This window comes from Copadichromis virginalis, linkage group LG18 (genome assembly GCF_057382275.1).
Source record: "Copadichromis virginalis isolate Kocher_CV1m ecotype Utaka linkage group LG18, C_Virginalis_male_GT1.1, whole genome shotgun sequence".
Taxonomy (NCBI): domain Eukaryota; kingdom Metazoa; phylum Chordata; class Actinopteri; order Cichliformes; family Cichlidae; genus Copadichromis; species Copadichromis virginalis.
Window position 1 is genome coordinate 10,149,018 of NC_140635.1, and position 17,802 is coordinate 10,166,819.

Consider the following 17,802-nt stretch of genomic DNA (forward strand, 5'->3'; position numbering starts at 1 on the left):
AGGGGCTGACCCTGTTTTGCTGTCAGTGGTATAAAACACTTCCATGTTGTTGCGTTTCAGAGAAACCTCGAGACTCTAGAATGTTTTTCTTTGTGATTCTTGTGTTGCTGTCCTGCACTGAGGCTGAAGGTAGGAAAAAAATGTCTAGATATTAGCACACATATAGTAGAAGTATATTGCAACCGCTTCCTTAATTCAACAGGGACAGAACTAACAAAGATGGAAAGTGCAAATGTTTTCTTTTATAGTAGTGTTCACTACAAAAGATATCTGTTATTTTATTGCAGCGGATGAAAGACTTGATTAATGTCTCAAAGTACATCACAGTTTAATCGGAGCTGTGTCTTTGACAGGCGGAATAAGCTTTGACAAGTTAGTCCATCTAAAATAGTCACTTCCTCTTTCTCGCAGTGACTCGGTTTGTGTGCTAGAAGGTTTCCTGGTTCTGAGAGAAAATAAAACCAGCACAACCAAAGCTTTCAATACAGAACTTTAGAAGCATTGAACACTGCAGTTCCAGGATGATTTCAGACACAGATGAGGAGTAACTGCTGCCATCTTTTCATACTTTGACCAGTCAACACCACATGAGAAAAACTGTAAAATCTTACCCTGCTATGAAAGCTATTAGAGCTGCCTAATAATTTATTGTAAAACAACTAATTGTCCAATAATTTCCAATGATAATAAAAAAAACAATATAAATATAATAAATCAAACAACGTGTGAATACATGATTTTTATGTCTTTATAGGGTCTGAGAACATGTTTGTACTTAATAGAACTTACATGTGGACATAAAGAAACCTGTTGTAGTAGACAAAAATAAACTTAATTTACTACCACTAACAATGTTGGTAACTATTATTATAAAGATGCAATCATGTTTGACACATGTGAAGGACAGTCTGAGTTATTTAGACAAAATTAGTCTTTGCTTTTAACCTAAAAAAAAAGATTAACAGGAAATACTGTGTAATGTTCAAGCAGACAGTTAGGGTCTGAAATACTAAGAGTAAGGATTTCAAATGTTTTATAACTTTATCTCAGTCTTCATTTCATTTTTCATTGTTGACTCCTTCATGGCCGATTTGTGGTTTGGTTCTTTGACGTGGTCTGGGAGCAGACCCATTCTGTAAGGTTTGGGGTTGTAGCTTCCCTATTTCTGTCATGGAGGGAAGCAGAGATAGTTTAATGAATTTGGGCAACTCTAGATATTAGAGGTGCACCATCCAAAGTTGTGTGGAAGTCATAACTTCTAATAGGAACTGATTTTCACGAGAAGGTTTATCTGTGAAGTCCACATTTTATTGTTGGAAATTATCTCAACAAACAGTAACTGAAGGACGATGTGGGGCAAGTTACACACAAATCTATATTAAGTTTAGAGATGTCTGATTGGTGTAAGGGTTTTTATTACAGCTGAATAACAATTAAAGATATTTGCACTAATAAATGTGTTTATTTATCAACATATAAACAGATTATATAAAAATGTTGACAAAACAATAATAAAAATACTAAAAAAAATACTGTATTTAATTTGAGAGACTTCCAGTTGCATGTTAATAAGATGATTCTGACATCAGGTTTGTTGTTTTTCTTTTCTTTTAGGGCTCCAACATGTGTTTCTCCTCCGTGGAAAGGACTTACACCTGGATATAAAGAAATCTGTTGTACTAGACAAAAAAACTGAATTGATCTGGAAATGTAATAAAACTAACAATGTAGCTAAATGTGGTTTTAATAATGATCCAGTTGTGTTTGACAAATATGAAGAAAGGGCTGAGCTCTTCAGGCAAAATTATGGGTTGTTATTAAAGAATGTGCAACACAGTGACAGTGGAGATTATACTGCATTCATGGTTAGCTATGAAGACCAAAAGGTAGCTGAATACAAGGTCATAGTCCAAGGTAGGTTTCTGTTTTCATTATCTTTTTGAAATGGTGATACAACATAAATCTCTTTATGCCTGTTACTCTTCAGATCCAGTTTCTCCAGTTGACCTGACAGTGGACTCTGTGTCTGGCAGTTCAGACTCCTGTAACCTCACTGTGACCTGCAGCACAGTGGATTCTCAAATCAGCAGCATTTTCACATGTGATGCCCAAAACTGCTCTCTGGTAGAGAAAGGAAGCTTTAAAGCCCAAACCTATTCTTCCAATCTCACTGTCAATTTGCAGCAAGACTTAATCGTCTGTAATCACCACAACCAAGTGAGCGTGGAACAGACTAAGAAGGACATTAAACGTTATTGCAAGGAAAAACCAGGTAAGATTCAAAGACATCACATTCATTTGTACATTCTGCAAAATCATGTCTTGACCCTTTGTTGGGGCAGTTGTAACCAATCAGCTGTCCTATAATGAGCACATCCACTCAGAAGTTACCAGAAATTTTCAAGCTTGTGTCTGCTTCTATTGATCTGGAACACAATTTCAGTTAAAATCTCAAAACCTGTGTTAAATACCTTTAGTAGTAGTTGACTGCTTGAATAATTCTGGTTAACAATAGTTGGCATGAGAAGTATTCCATATGTATATCACCAAATTTGACAGTTATTATCTTTCTTTTGATGAGAAAATCTAAAATATTCTGAATACTAGAGTGTAAGGTCGATGGCAAAAACTTGCATTGTGGTGGCCCACCAGAGGGGTCACACCCAGGTGAGGGGTTTTGCTGGGTTTTGCGCGCAATGTGTTCAGTTCATGTTTGGTGGTCAATAAAGTTGGAGGAAAAGGCTAAACCTCCTGTGTTGTCTGACCCTTCACTCCACAGCATTAGATTTTTAAGGATGACAACAAAAGCTGCCCATCACAATCTCTAATGCTTTTATTTGTGCCTATTTATTAAATAAATAAGTCATTTGTAACTATAGCAACCAGGTCACAATTAAATTAGATCAATCTAAATTGGTTCTGTACATTACCACAATGAATTTAAATGAAACAACTCAGATGTAGTTGAAGTGCAGACTTTAAGCTTTAATTCAGCCGGTTGAACAAAAAGACTGTATAAAATGTGAGGAACGAAAATTCTTTAGCTCCTTACAATGAATTCATTTCAGGAGCTCAAGATTAATTGGAAAAGTTGAATAACTGAAAATAAATTGTTAATTTCTAATACTTTGCTGGAAATGACACCCTGAAGTCTTGAACTCATGGACATCATCAGATTTTGGGTTTTCTCCTTTTTTATGCTCTGCCAGGTCTTTACTACAGAGGCTTTCAGTTGCTGTTTGTTTGTGGGCCCGTCTTCTCTTTATTGCTGAGTTCATCAGTGCTTTCTTTCTTTCTCAGGATGTACGAAATTGTAGATTTTGCCACTCCTAATCTTAAAGCCGTTTCTCAAATGGGATTTTTCTGTTTTTGCAGCTTAAGGATGTTGTTTCACCTGCATGGAGAGCTCCTTTGACTACATGTTGTCTGTTGACAGCAAAATGTTCCAAACACAAGCACCACACCTTAGATCAGCTCCAGGCCTTTTATCTGCTTAATTGATAAAAACATACAAAGGAATTGCTCACACCTGCCCATGAAATGACCTTCGAGTCAATTGTCCAATTACGTTTGGCCCCTTTAAAAAGACTGTGGGACACATTAAGTTCCATGTCCATTATATAACTGTAATTAGAATATGTTTCAATAAAGTGTCCAAATATATATGGACCTAACTGTATATAAACCTCAGTCCTCCCTCAATCCCTAAATCTAATTTAGTCAAATAATCACAATAGTCACTTGCTTTTTCCTCTGGAATGCTGAATACAGTTGGGATACATTCAGAAATAAATTAACTGTATTTCTGAAATGTAAAAGATTTCTTGAGTCAGATAAAAGAAACTGTACTTTGAATTTACTTAGTGTGTTTCATTATTTCTGCTCATGTCTGCAGGTATCTCCATCTGTGTGGTGAAGACAGTCGTGTTTTCTGTTGGTCTGATCATCATGGTGATTGCTGTGATCAGTGTCCACATTATGGAGAAGATTAAGAAGCAAAAATAAAGAAGAGGCTTTCCACTTACACATATAACTTATATGGTTTTAGAAAATGTTGAGGTTATAGATACCAGTGGTAGATAACTACACAGGTTAACACATTTTGGGGGTTTGCAAACATTAAAAATTCTCAAATATCACACAAGGAATCTGTATCACTTTGTAAATAAAATGCTTGTTGCTCATGTTAATAATATTACAGAAGATTTCATCTTGAAAACAAAACTTTTGGTGGTCTGACCCCTGAACTGAAGAAATTGTCAAATTAGATGATATAGGTTAAAAATTTCCATTTTACTTACTTTATAACTTAGCTTCCTAATGTGGCAACACAAGGGTAATTAAAACTGAGAGTTAGATAAAACTGTGAACAGTTTGGTTCATCTTTAGTTATATGGTTCTATCCAGCATATTCTATCTTGATATGCTGTCTTATCACAGGTTAATTTTTCAAAAATATTAGCAATGATTTATGCAAAGAAAGGGCTACGTACAACTCTTTATTTCTATTAATGTCTTACTTCATTCCTACCTGATTGACATGTTTAGGAATTATGAGTGATTGGCTCACTGTAGTGGTAAAAGTTGCTACCAATCAAATTATGATATGGTAAAGTTAAAACAAAACACAACTGACTGTTTTATATTATATCTAATATATATTATGTAATTATCCTTATAATTACAAAATGTTTTAAGTAAGATTTATGTTTTGTAATTTAAATCTGACATCACAAAAGTATTTTGGAGGTTGAATAATGTATTTTGTAACTGCAGTACACATAATACTAATTTTGAACAATTTTGTCCAGGTTCCTTGCCACCAGGGACTCCTTCAGGACCATCGTGTTCAGTTACAGAGTCGGGGTGTCCACGGTGAGCCAGATCATCCCCCAGGTAGCGACGGCCATCTGGGACTGTCTAGTGGACGACTTCATGGATGTGCCTTCACCTGGAGACTCAAAGAGAAAGTATATACAGTGGTCCCTCATTTATTGCAGCAGGGTTTCTCAGAATAACTAGCCCCTCGCCACACACTTTATACACTTTATTTTTTAATTTTTTTTTTTTAAACACACACATGAAGATTAGTCACAGTTCTCACAAGTTGATTCTCACAGTGCAAACCTTTGTAGATTTCAAAACGTAAAAGTATCATTATGCTGTTTTTTCTTCGTCTGCCTGCCACATTTGTGCGCCTTTTCCCCTCCAGGAGTCACTCCATAAGCCAATGAGATTATCACATGACATTTTTGAACAGGGATATTTCTTTTTAACTGTTTTCAATTTAACGTAATATTTAAGTGTTTCTTAGTTTTAGACTAGTTGGTTAGTCTATTTCAATGTTTTAAACCATATCCCAGGGTTTTTACTTCACCATTTATGGAGTTTTAAGAAGCAAATAAAAGACAGAGCTTAATTCTGTAAAGATTAGATGAAAAATACTCAAAGGATAAATTCAATTGGTTTATTATTTTATTACACAAGTTGAAAAAAGTAAAACAAGTAACTACAGAAACAACAAAAGAAAATTTAAACAATCAAATAAGTAAATGAAGGGGGGGGGGAATGGAGGAGGAGAGAAAACCCCAACAATCCCCTCTGAGCAAGCACTAGGCGACAGTGGGGAGGAAAAACTGCCTTTTAACGGGCAGAAACCTCCAGCAGAACCAGGCTCAGGAGGGGGCAGTCAACTGCTGGGACTGGTTGGGGGGTGAGGGTGAAAAAAAGAAAAAAGATTAAGAAGGTAGGGAATAGGTGTTAGGAGAGAAAGGGAGAGGGGGGACAGGAGAGGTGACAATTAAGATGGCTCACAGGTGGAGGAAGACGAGGCTAAATCATCTGAATAACCAGCAGAAGCCTCTTTTCTTCGTTTCCAGGTATTTTTCCATGAGCGCTTTTTTCTCCAGGATAAGGGTTCTCAACTGATCGTTTGTTTCTGCATTTTGCTTCTCGAGTTGCTTGCATCTTTGCTCCATTTCTTTTAATCCTGCTTGTTCTTTTCTAGGCTTTTCTTTCGGGTCTTTGTATGTTGCCTTCTCCATTCGATTTGCCTTGCGCATGTCTGTATTTCTTTCTTGTTTTTTGTTGTACATCTCTTCTTTCAGGTCAATTTTTCTCTTGAATTCTTCATGCATACGCAGCAGGTGTTCCCATTTTTTCTCTTGTTGTTGCTTTTGTGCCTCCATTTCAGTTATTTGGCTCCTCAAGTCAGTGACCCTCAACAACATCACATTCATGAGCTCTGAGTGTTTTTTCCTTATTCCATCGATCGTACACTGCATCTCTGAACATTGCTTTTCCAGTATTTCCTTTTCTCTTTCCAGTTCAGGTGTTTTGTCCTTCATTTCATTACAAAATTCTCGTAGTTCTAGATTCCTTTTCTCAAAGTCCTGGAGAATACGTTTTTCCTCTTCCTGTTGCTTTTTTTCTTCAAGAAGCTCTTTATTTTTGCACTCTGTTTCATCAAACCTGACTTTCAGATCTACGTACATTTCCCTCATGGCTTTGAGTTTGTGCTCCATTGGTGTTTCTTTTTCTCTTTCCAGTTCAGGTGTTTTGTCCTTCATTTCATTACAAAATTCTTGCAGTTTTAGATGCCTTCTCTCAAACTTCCGGAGAATACGTTTTTCTTCTTCCTGTTGCTTTTTTTCTTCAAGAAGCTCTTTATTTTTGCACTCTGTTTCATCAAACCTCACTGTCAGATCTACGTACATTTCCCTCATGGCTTTGAGTTTGTGCTGCATTTGTATTTCCTTTTCTCTTTCCAGTTCAGATTTTTTGTCCTTCATTTCATTACAAAGTTCTCGCAGTTCTAGATTCCTTCTCTCTAAGTCCTGGAGAATACGTTTTTCTTCTTCCTGTTGGCGGATTTTTTCAATTGTTTTCTCAGCTTCATTGAGTTTTCCTTGAAGCACCTGATTCTTTTGCTCCATGTTTTGGAGATCCCATTGTATCTCCTCAATAGTAGCTTTCTTTCCTTGAAGCTGGGCAGATGTTTCTTTTAATTCAGCACTCTGTCCCGACGAAAGAAAACGGGAGAAAAACTTCTTTCGTCCTTGACCAAACTTCATTCCCCAGCCCTCATTTATCATTTTTATATCAGGCTGGCGTTGCTGTTTTCCTTCCAGGTCTTTATTTCGTGCTTCCAATTGTCTGCACTTCTCCTCTAGTTGAAGCTTCTCTTCTTCAATTTGTTTAACTTTGTAATGGAGGTCAGAGTTTTCCTTCTGACTTTCCTGTAATGCCCTTTGGACTGATAAGACAGCATCCATGGTCATTTCTCCTGGAGAGATTGGCTGGCCAGACCACGAAGGAGAGGCAGCATTATCTTTTTTTCTTTGTCTGCGTTTTCGTGGACGCATATTGGAGCCTGTGCACAGTGACTCTGAAAAGGCTTAGAAATATTTCCAAATGTATCTGTTGTCGAACGTTTGAAGGCTGCGAACAAACTGCTTTAGAATTGCTGCTGTTCCCTATTTATGGACTTCAGAACTTCAAAAGTGATGATGTCACAAGCACATTAAAGATGTGCTTGTGACATCATCACTCCGTAAGCCAATCAGATCAATCAGATTGTCACATGACAGAATGGGGATGTTTGTTTTTTTTGGGGGTTTTTTTTAGGTTTAATTAGAGAGTCATCAGTACTCAGCTGACAGGGCTGGTTGCTATAGTAACTCCTGTGAGTGGCAGGAGGGGATGGGACGCACACACACCACAGTTGGGGTCAGACACAGAGAAAGGCAAACAGGAACTAGAAAGTGCATTTTCTGAAGAAACTGCAGTGTGAATGCTTGAATCTGAATGTATGCACTGAAATGAATTAATTGCTGAATTTAAGTTAAAAATGTTGAACGAGATGAAAAATACAGAAATTTTCACCTGAAAACCAAAGTGCTGAAGTGCTAAAAGCTGACATTCACAGAGAGGAAGTTTGAAAATAGCTGAAAATGTTTTAAATGTAAATTAGAAAAACCTAAGAAATGAGCAAATAAAATTTAGTAAGAAAACATCTGAAAAAATATTAAAAGTTAATATTCTTTGAATCACTGAATGACTAAAATGTGATCCCTCCGCTTGGATCCACACAGTTTAAAAAATTTAAAAGTCTGAGCTTTGAAAGACACGGTGTTGGAAAGAGAACAACGATGGCGACGTTTTGAGGGTAAAATGATGGCTGTAACACTGTGGACACAGCAGCAGTTGAAAGAGAAGTGTTTAAGATGAATCTTGGCAGAGTGAGAGAGAGAGCTCGTTAAGCAGGCAGGTGTGAGCCTGGTTGCTATAGTGACTGCACCCAGTGGCTCCATACACACGACACAGACATGCACCTCACTTTTGCTCCTTAAAATGAACAGAAAAGTCAGGCCGAAACAAATCGTTCCCAAATGAAAAGTAAAAGTCGTATTGACGAAATTCTTTCACCGTGAGCGACAGCAGCTTCTAGTCTACTGAATTCTCAGTTTTCATGCCTGTGGAGTTTATTATATGGACGTGGTGACAGTGGAAAGACACCATGCTCTTCTGATTTTCAAACCAACCTTCTGAGCGATTTTAACATTAGAGTCTATGGAAGAGTTGGAGGGAGGAGGCTGTGCATTGGTGACATTTATGAAAGAACCATAACACCTAGTACAATAGTAAACACATTGGATGAAAGAGGACAGCGATGGCTACGTTTTGAGGGTAAAATCATACCTGTAGAGCAAACGCTGCGGACACAGCAGCAGTTTTAAAAAAGATTTTAAGATTAATTTTTTTGCTCCTCTCACTCTAGCAGTTGAGCTGTCTCACTCTAGCCCCAACATTCCGTCCCATACACACCCATTATAAACTCTGAAACGGGTGAAAAAACATCATGAAACTTAAACTGGAACTGAAGAAAAAGTATAATAGATATTGAAAAGATAAATACAAGTTGAATAGTTGAATGTCTTGTCTTCGTTTTAAAGTTTGAATGGTGGCTCTATGACAATGTATGTGGAAGTAGATACAGTTTAAAGAGGAGGAAGTTGAATGAGAATTTGAAGGGTCTCCCCATTGAAATACATGGGAAATTTTTGTTGAAAAAAGTTGAATAATTTTAAAAATATAAATGTTAAAAATGAGAAAAGTAGAAGCAGTCATGTCCAAAAGAAGAGGAATCTAACGGTGTTTGAATGGTTTTTCTAAGTTGAACGGTTTTGAAGGAGTTAGATGCCAAAAAACAAATGCTTCCCAAGAGAAAACTGTGAGTGGCAGGAACTTCCAGACTACAACATATTAAATTTTCATGCCTGTAGAGTGTATTATACTGATGTGGTGACAGTGTAAAGACACCCTTCGATGTTAAATTTGAGCTGAAAATTGAGAGCAGTTTTAGAATGGTTATCTATGGGAGACAGAGAGGGAGGAGGCTGCGCTTTGATGGCATTTGTGAGAAAACCGTAAATCTGATCTCAATGAGGAAGCCACTGGATGAAAGTCTCTGTCAGAACATGGTATGAAATGTTTAGGTGTAAACTAGCGAGCTAACTTCCTGTTAACTTCTAACTCTGTTAAATTTAATAAATTCTGTTTTCATGGATGTTAAACTTAATTGTAACACCTGATAAATCAGCAACGCAGGTGATTTAATTAAAGATGAAAGAATTTAGACCGTTTTTAACTCTTAGTGTTCGTTTGACTTTGGGACCTGATATGAACGGAGTTTTGGACCCAGATTACTCCGTGAAGCTCCTCACTACGGCAGCCGTAATGCTCTGACAATCCATCAAGCAGTGCGGATTACCAACGTTGTACTAAAACATTTTTTAACAGATTTCTGCACGCAGAAATCGGTTCGAGGTCAGTAAGCACAACCAGAATTCATACATACGGCACACTCTCGATTTTGGAGAAAATTAAAGGATTTTTTGTGTGGAAATACGTTATACAGAGGAAAAGAATATATATCGTGATATATATCGTTACTGCACATGCTTCAAATTATATCGCGATATGGATTTTAGGCCATATCGCCCAGCCCTACTCAAAAGGTCTCATCAAGTTCCGATTTAATTCGATTTACGCTATGTTATCAGTGTTTGCATTGATAGCATGGCTGTGGTGTCATATCAGTGTATGCTCTCGGTGTTTGCTGATATCAAACTGTGGTATGAGGACCACTGTGGGTTAATCTTTGTAGTGATACTCACTCCTTTTTTTTTTCTTTAGACCTAGTTTAATTCTGGTATAGTTGAATATTTGTATATAATCCCTGCAGCTGTCAGACTCTATAACAGGGGTCACCAGCCTTTCTTAAAACTGAGAGTTAGATAAAACTGTGAACAGTTTGGTTCATCTTTAGTTATATGGTTCTATCCAGCATATTCTATCTTGATATGCTGTCTTATCACAGGTTAATTTTTCAAAAATATTAGCAATGATTTATGCAAAGAAAGGGCTACGTACAACTCTTTATTTCTATTAATGTCTTACTTCATTCCTACCTGATTGACATGTTTAGGAATTATGAGTGATTGGCTCACTGTAGTGGTAAAAGTTGCTACCAATCAAATTATGATATGGTAAAGTTAAAACAAAACACAACTGACTGTTTTATATTATATCTAATATATATTATGTAATTATCCTTATAATTACAAAATGTTTTAAGTAAGATTTATGTTTTGTAATTTAAATCTGACATCACAAAAGTATTTTGGAGGTTGAATAATGTATTTTGTAACTGCAGTACACATAATACTAATTTTGAACAATTTTGTCCAGGTTCCTTGCCACCAGGGACTCCTTCAGGACCATCGTGTTCAGTTACAGAGTCGGGGTGTCCACGGTGAGCCAGATCATCCCCCAGGTAGCGACGGCCATCTGGGACTGTCTAGTGGACGACTTCATGGATGTGCCTTCACCTGGAGACTCAAAGAGAAAGTATATACAGTGGTCCCTCATTTATTGCAGCAGGGTTTCTCAGAATAACTAGCCCCTCGCCACACACTTTATACACTTTATTTTTTAATTTTTTTTTTTTAAACACACACATGAAGATTAGTCACAGTTCTCACAAGTTGATTCTCACAGTGCAAACCTTTGTAGATTTCAAAACGTAAAAGTATCATTATGCTGTTTTTTCTTCGTCTGCCTGCCACATTTGTGCGCCTTTTCCCCTCCAGGAGTCACTCCATAAGCCAATGAGATTATCACATGACATTTTTGAACAGGGATATTTCTTTTTAACTGTTTTCAATTTAACGTAATATTTAAGTGTTTCTTAGTTTTAGACTAGTTGGTTAGTCTATTTCAATGTTTTAAACCATATCCCAGGGTTTTTACTTCACCATTTATGGAGTTTTAAGAAGCAAATAAAAGACAGAGCTTAATTCTGTAAAGATTAGATGAAAAATACTCAAAGGATAAATTCAATTGGTTTATTATTTTATTACACAAGTTGAAAAAAGTAAAACAAGTAACTACAGAAACAACAAAAGAAAATTTAAACAATCAAATAAGTAAATGAAGGGGGGGGGGGGGGGAAGGGAGGAGGAGAGAAAACCCCAACAATCCCCTCTGAGCAAGCACTAGGCGACAGTGGGGAGGAAAAACTGCCTTTTAACGGGCAGAAACCTCCAGCAGAACCAGGCTCAGGAGGGGGCAGTCAACTGCTGGGACTGGTTGGGGGGTGAGGGTGAAAAAAAGAAAAAAGATTAAGAAGGTAGGGAATAGGTGTTAGGAGAGAAAGGGAGAGGGGGGACAGGAGAGGTGACAATTAAGATGGCTCACAGGTGGAGGAAGACGAGGCTAAATCATCTGAATAACCAGCAGAAGCCTCTTTTCTTCGTTTCCAGGTATTTTTCCATGAGCGCTTTTTTCTCCAGGATAAGGGTTCTCAACTGATCGTTTGTTTCTGCATTTTGCTTCTCGAGTTGCTTGCATCTTTGCTCCATTTCTTTTAATCCTGCTTGTTCTTTTCTAGGCTTTTCTTTCGGGTCTTTGTATGTTGCCTTCTCCATTCGATTTGCCTTGCGCATGTCTGTATTTCTCTCTTGTTTTTTGTTGTACATCTCTTCTTTCAGGTCAATTTTTCTCTTGAATTCTTCATGCATACGCAGCAGGTGTTCCCATTTTTTCTCTTGTTGTTGCTTTTGTGCCTCCATGTCAGTTATTTGGCTCCTCAAGTCAGTGACCCTCAACAACATCACATTCATGAGCTCTGAGTGTTTTTTCCTTATTCCATCGATCGTACACTGCATCTCTGAACATTGCTTTTCCAGTATTTCCTTTTCTCTTTCCAGTTCAGGTGTTTTGTCCTTCATTTCATTACAAAATTCTCGTAGTTCTAGATTCCTTTTCTCAAAGTCCTGGAGAATACGTTTTTCCTCTTCCTGTTGCTTTTTTTCTTCAAGAAGCTCTTGATTTTTGCACTCTGTTTCATCAAACCTGACTTTCAGATCTACGTACATTTCCCTCATGGCTTTGAGTTTGTGCTCCATTGGTGTTTCTTTTTCTCTTTCCAGTTCAGGTGTTTTGTCCTTCATTTCATTACAAAATTCTTGCAGTTTTAGATGCCTTCTCTCAAACTTCCGGAGAATACGTTTTTCTTCTTCCTGTTGCTTTTTTTCTTCAAGAAGCTCTTTATTTTTGCACTCTGTTTCATCAAACCTCACTGTCAGATCTACGTACATTTCCCTCATGGCTTTGAGTTTGTGCTGCATTTGTATTTCCTTTTCTCTTTCCAGTTCAGATTTTTTGTCCTTCATTTCATTACAAAGTTCTCGCAGTTCTAGATTCCTTCTCTCTAAGTCCTGGAGAATACGTTTTTCTTCTTCCTGTTGGCGGATTTTTTCAATTGTTTTCTCAGCTTCATTGAGTTTTCCTTGAAGCACCTGATTCTTTTGCTCCATGTTTTGGAGATCCCATTGTATCTCCTCAATAGTAGCTTTCTTTCCTTGAAGCTGGGCAGATGTTTCTTTTAATTCAGCACTCTGTCCCGACGAAAGAAAACGGGAGAAAAACTTCTTTCGTCCTTGACCAAACTTCATTCCCCAGCCCTCATTTATCATTTTTATATCAGGCTGGCGTTGCTGTTTTCCTTCCAGGTCTTTATTTCGTGCTTCCAATTGTCTGCACTTCTCCTCTAGTTGAAGCTTCTCTTCTTCAATTTGTTTAACTTTGTAATGGAGGTCAGAGTTTTCCTTCTGACTTTCCTGTAATGCCCTTTGGACTGATAAGACAGCATCCATGGTCATTTCTCCTGGAGAGATTGGCTGGCCAGACCACGAAGGAGAGGCAGCATTATCTTTTTTTCTTTGTCTGCGTTTTCGTGGACGCATATTGGAGCCTGTGCACAGTGACTCTGAAAAGGCTTAGAAATATTTCCAAATGTATCTGTTGTCGAACGTTTGAAGGCTGCGAACAAACTGCTTTAGAATTGCTGCTGTTCCCTATTTATGGACTTCAGAACTTCAAAAGTGATGATGTCACAAGCACATTAAAGATGTGCTTGTGACATCATCACTCCGTAAGCCAATCAGATCAATCAGATTGTCACATGACAGAATGGGGATGTTTGTTTTTTTTGGGTTTTTTTTTTAGGTTTAATTAGAGAGTCATCAGTACTCAGCTGACAGGGCTGGTTGCTATAGTAACTCCTGTGAGTGGCAGGAGGGGATGGGACGCACACACACCACAGTTGGGGTCAGACACAGAGAAAGGCAAACAGGAACTAGAAAGTGCATTTTCTGAAGAAACTGCAGTGTGAATGCTTGAATCTGAATGTATGCACTGAAATGAATTAATTGCTGAATTTAAGTTAAAAATGTTGAACAAGATGAAAAATACAGAAATTTTCACCTGAAAACCAAAGTGCTGAAGTGCTAAAAGCTGACATTCACAGAGAGGAAGTTTGAAAATAGCTGAAAATGTTTTAAATGTAAATTAGAAAAACCTAAGAAATGAGCAAATAAAATTTAGTAAGAAAACATCTGAAAAAATATTAAAAGTTAATATTCTTTGAATCACTGAATGACTAAAATGTGATCCCTCCGCTTGGATCCACACAGTTTAAAAAATTTAAAAGTCTGAGCTTTGAAAGACACGGTGTTGGAAAGAGAACAACGATGGCGACGTTTTGAGGGTAAAATGATGGCTGTAACACTGTGGACACAGCAGCAGTTGAAAGAGAAGTGTTTAAGATGAATCTTGGCAGAGTGAGAGAGAGAGCTCGTTAAGCAGGCAGGTGTGAGCCTGGTTGCTATAGTGACTGCACCCAGTGGCTCCATACACACGACACAGACATGCACCTCACTTTTGCTCCTTAAAATGAACAGAAAAGTCAGGCCGAAACAAATCGTTCCCAAATGAAAAGTAAAAGTCGTATTGACGAAATTCTTTCACCGTGAGCGACAGCAGCTTCTAGTCTACTGAATTCTCAGTTTTCATGCCTGTGGAGTTTATTATATGGACGTGGTGACAGTGGAAAGACACCATGCTCTTCTGATTTTCAAACCAACCTTCTGAGCGATTTTAACATTAGAGTCTATGGAAGAGTTGGAGGGAGGAGGCTGTGCATTGGTGACATTTATGAAAGAACCATAACACCTAGTACAATAGTAAACACATTGGATGAAAGAGGACAGCGATGGCTACGTTTTGAGGGTAAAATCATACCTGTAGAGCAAACGCTGCGGACACAGCAGCAGTTTTAAAAAAGATTTTAAGATTAATTTTTTTGCTCCTCTCACTCTAGCAGTTGAGCTGTCTCACTCTAGCCCCAACATTCCGTCCCATACACACCCATTATAAACTCTGAAACGGGTGAAAAAACATCATGAAACTTAAACTGGAACTGAAGAAAAAGTATAATAGATATTGAAAAGATAAATACAAGTTGAATAGTTGAATGTCTTGTCTTCGTTTTAAAGTTTGAATGGTGGCTCTATGACAATGTATGTGGAAGTAGATACAGTTTAAAGAGGAGGAAGTTGAATGAGAATTTGAAGGGTCTCCCCATTGAAATACATGGGAAATTTTTGTTGAAAAAAGTTGAATAATTTTAAAAATATAAATGTTAAAAATGAGAAAAGTAGAAGCAGTCATGTCCAAAAGAAGAGGAATCTAACGGTGTTTGAATGGTTTTTCTAAGCTGAACGGTTTTGAAGGAGTTAGATGCCAAAAAACAAATGCTTCCCAAGAGAAAACTGTGAGTGGCAGGAACTTCCAGACTACAACATATTAAATTTCCATGCCTGTAGAGTGTATTATACTGATGTGGTGACAGTGTAAAGACACCCTTCGATGTTAAATTTGAGCTGAAAATTGAGAGCAGTTTTAGAATGGTTATCTATGGGGGACAGAGAGGGAGGAGGCTGCGCTTTGATGGCATTTGTGAGAAAACCGTAAATCTGATCTCAATGAGGAAGCCACTGGATGAAAGTCTCTGTCAGAACATGGTATGAAATGTTTAGGTGTAAACTAGCGAGCTAACTTCCTGTTAACTTCTAACTCTGTTAAATTTAATAAATTCTGTTTTCATGGATGTTAAACTTAATTGTAACACCTGATAAATCAGCAACGCAGGTGATTTAATTAAAGATGAAAGAATTTAGACCGTTTTTAACTCTTAGTGTTCGTTTGACTTTGGGACCTGATATGAACGGAGTTTTGGACCCAGATTACTCCGTGAAGCTCCTCACTACGGCAGCCGTAATGCTCTGACAATCCATCAAGCAGTGCGGATTACCAACGTTGTACTAAAACATTTTTTAACAGATTTCTGCACGCAGAAATCGGTTCGAGGTCAGTAAGCACAACCAGAATTCATACATACGGCACACTCTCGATTTTGGAGAAAATTAAAGGATTTTTTGTGTGGAAATACGTTATACAGAGGAAAAGAATATATATCGTGATATATATCGTTACTGCACATGCTTCAAATTATATCGCGATATGGATTTTAGGCCATATCGCCCAGCCCTACTCAAAAGGTCTCATCAAGTTCCGATTTAATTCGATTTACGCTATGTTATCAGTGTTTGCATTGATAGCATGGCTGTGGTGTCATATCAGTGTATGCTCTCGGTGTTTGCTGATATCAAACTGTGGTATGAGGACCACTGTGGGTTAATCTTTGTAGTGATACTCACTCCTTTTTTTTTTCTTTAGACCTAGTTTAATTCTGGTATAGTTGAATATTTGTATATAATCCCTGCAGCTGTCAGACTCTATAACAGGGGTCACCAGCCTTTCTTAAAACTGAGAGTTAGATAAAACTGTGAACAGTTTGGTTCATCTTTAGTTATATGGTTCTATCCAGCATATTCTATCTTGATATGCTGTCTTATCACAGGTTAATTTTTCAAAAATATTAGCAATGATTTATGCAAAGAAAGGGCTACGTACAACTCTTTATTTCTATTAATGTCTTACTTCATTCCTACCTGATTGACATGTTTAGGAATTATGAGTGATTGGCTCACTGTAGTGGTAAAAGTTGCTACCAATCAAATTATGATATGGTAAAGTTAAAACAAAACACAACTGACTGTTTTATATTATATCTAATATATATTATGTAATTATCCTTATAATTACAAAATGTTTTAAGTAAGATTTATGTTTTGTAATTTAAATCTGACATCACAAAAGTATTTTGGAGGTTGAATAATGTATTTTGTAACTGCAGTACACATAATACTAATTTTGAACAATTTTGTCCAGGTTCCTTGCCACCAGGGACTCCTTCAGGACCATCGTGTTCAGTTACAGAGTCGGGGTGTCCACGGTGAGCCAGATCATCCCCCAGGTAGCGACGGCCATCTGGGACTGTCTAGTGGACGACTTCATGGATGTGCCTTCACCTGGAGACTCAAAGAGAAAGTATATACAGTGGTCCCTCATTTATTGCAGCAGGGTTTCTCAGAATAACTAGCCCCTCGCCACACACTTTATACACTTTATTTTTTAATTTTTTTTTTTTAAACACACACATGAAGATTAGTCACAGTTCTCACAAGTTGATTCTCACAGTGCAAACCTTTGTAGATTTCAAAACGTAAAAGTATCATTATGCTGTTTTTTCTTCGTCTGCCTGCCACATTTGTGCGCCTTTTCCCCTCCAGGAGTCACTCCATAAGCCAATGAGATTATCACATGACATTTTTGAACAGGGATATTTCTTTTTAACTGTTTTCAATTTAACGTAATATTTAAGTGTTTCTTAGTTTTAGACTAGTTGGTTAGTCTATTTCAATGTTTTAAACCATATCCCAGGGTTTTTACTTCACCATTTATGGAGTTTTAAGAAGCAAATAAAAGACAGAGCTTAATTCTGTAAAGATTAGATGAAAAATACTCAAAGGATAAATTCAATTGGTTTATTATTTTATTACATAAGTTGAAAAAAGTAAAACAAGTAACTACAGAAACAACAAAAGAAAATTTAAACAATCAAATAAGTAAATGAAGGGGGGGGGAATGGAGGAGGAGAGAAAACCCCAACAATCCCCTCTGAGCAAGCACTAGGCGACAGTGGGGAGGAAAAACTGCCTTTTAACGGGCAGAAACCTCCAGCAGAACCAGGCTCAGGAGGGGGCAGTCAACTGCTGGGACTGGTTGGGGGGTGAGGGTGAAAAAAAGAAAAAAGATTAAGAAGGTAGGGAATAGGTGTTAGGAGAGAAAGGGAGAGGGGGGACAGGAGAGGTGACAATTAAGATGGCTCACAGGTGGAGGAAGACGAGGCTAAATCATCTGAATAACCAGCAGAAGCCTCTTTTCTTCGTTTCCAGGTATTTTTCCATGAGCGCTTTTTTCTCCAGGATAAGG

The 17,802-nt window shown here is 37.5% G+C and overlaps 2 protein-coding genes across 2 annotated transcripts; both read left to right on the top strand.

The window, feature by feature from the left end:
- Positions 1–6: 6 nt before the first annotated feature.
- On the top strand, positions 7–4,173 carry LOC146687288 (uncharacterized). The gene is made up of 4 exons (XM_085439639.1): positions 7–129; positions 1,615–1,914; positions 1,988–2,272; positions 3,896–4,173. Exons 1-4 carry the CDS (start codon positions 81–83, stop codon positions 4,003–4,005), a joined length of 744 nt encoding a protein of 247 aa, XP_085295765.1. The 5' UTR covers positions 7–80; the 3' UTR covers positions 4,006–4,173.
- Positions 4,174–4,767: 594 nt separating this feature from the next.
- On the top strand, positions 4,768–17,354 carry LOC146687289 (uncharacterized). The gene is made up of 3 exons (XM_085439638.1): positions 4,768–4,970; positions 10,753–10,911; positions 16,699–17,354. Exons 1-3 carry the CDS (start codon positions 4,936–4,938, stop codon positions 16,907–16,909), a joined length of 405 nt encoding a protein of 134 aa, XP_085295764.1. The 5' UTR covers positions 4,768–4,935; the 3' UTR covers positions 16,910–17,354.
- The last annotated feature ends 448 nt before the right edge of the window (positions 17,355–17,802 follow it).

Excerpts from the sequence above, each read along its gene's own strand:
- LOC146687288 (XM_085439639.1), top strand. The coding sequence starts at position 81 with ATGTTTTTCTTTGTGATTCTTGTGTTGCTGTCCTGCACTGAGGCTGAA. Across the intron at positions 130-1,614 it reads GTCCTGCACTGAGGCTGAAG|GGCTCCAACATGTGTTTCTC; the intron begins GTAGGAAAAAAA and ends CTTTTCTTTTAG. Across the intron at positions 1,915-1,987 it reads ATACAAGGTCATAGTCCAAG|ATCCAGTTTCTCCAGTTGAC; the intron begins GTAGGTTTCTGT and ends GTTACTCTTCAG.
- LOC146687289 (XM_085439638.1), top strand. The coding sequence starts at position 4,936 with ATGGATGTGCCTTCACCTGGAGACTCAAAGAGAAA. Across the intron at positions 4,971-10,752 it reads CCTGGAGACTCAAAGAGAAA|GTTCCTTGCCACCAGGGACT; the intron begins GTATATACAGTG and ends AATTTTGTCCAG. Across the intron at positions 10,912-16,698 it reads CCTGGAGACTCAAAGAGAAA|GTTCCTTGCCACCAGGGACT; the intron begins GTATATACAGTG and ends AATTTTGTCCAG.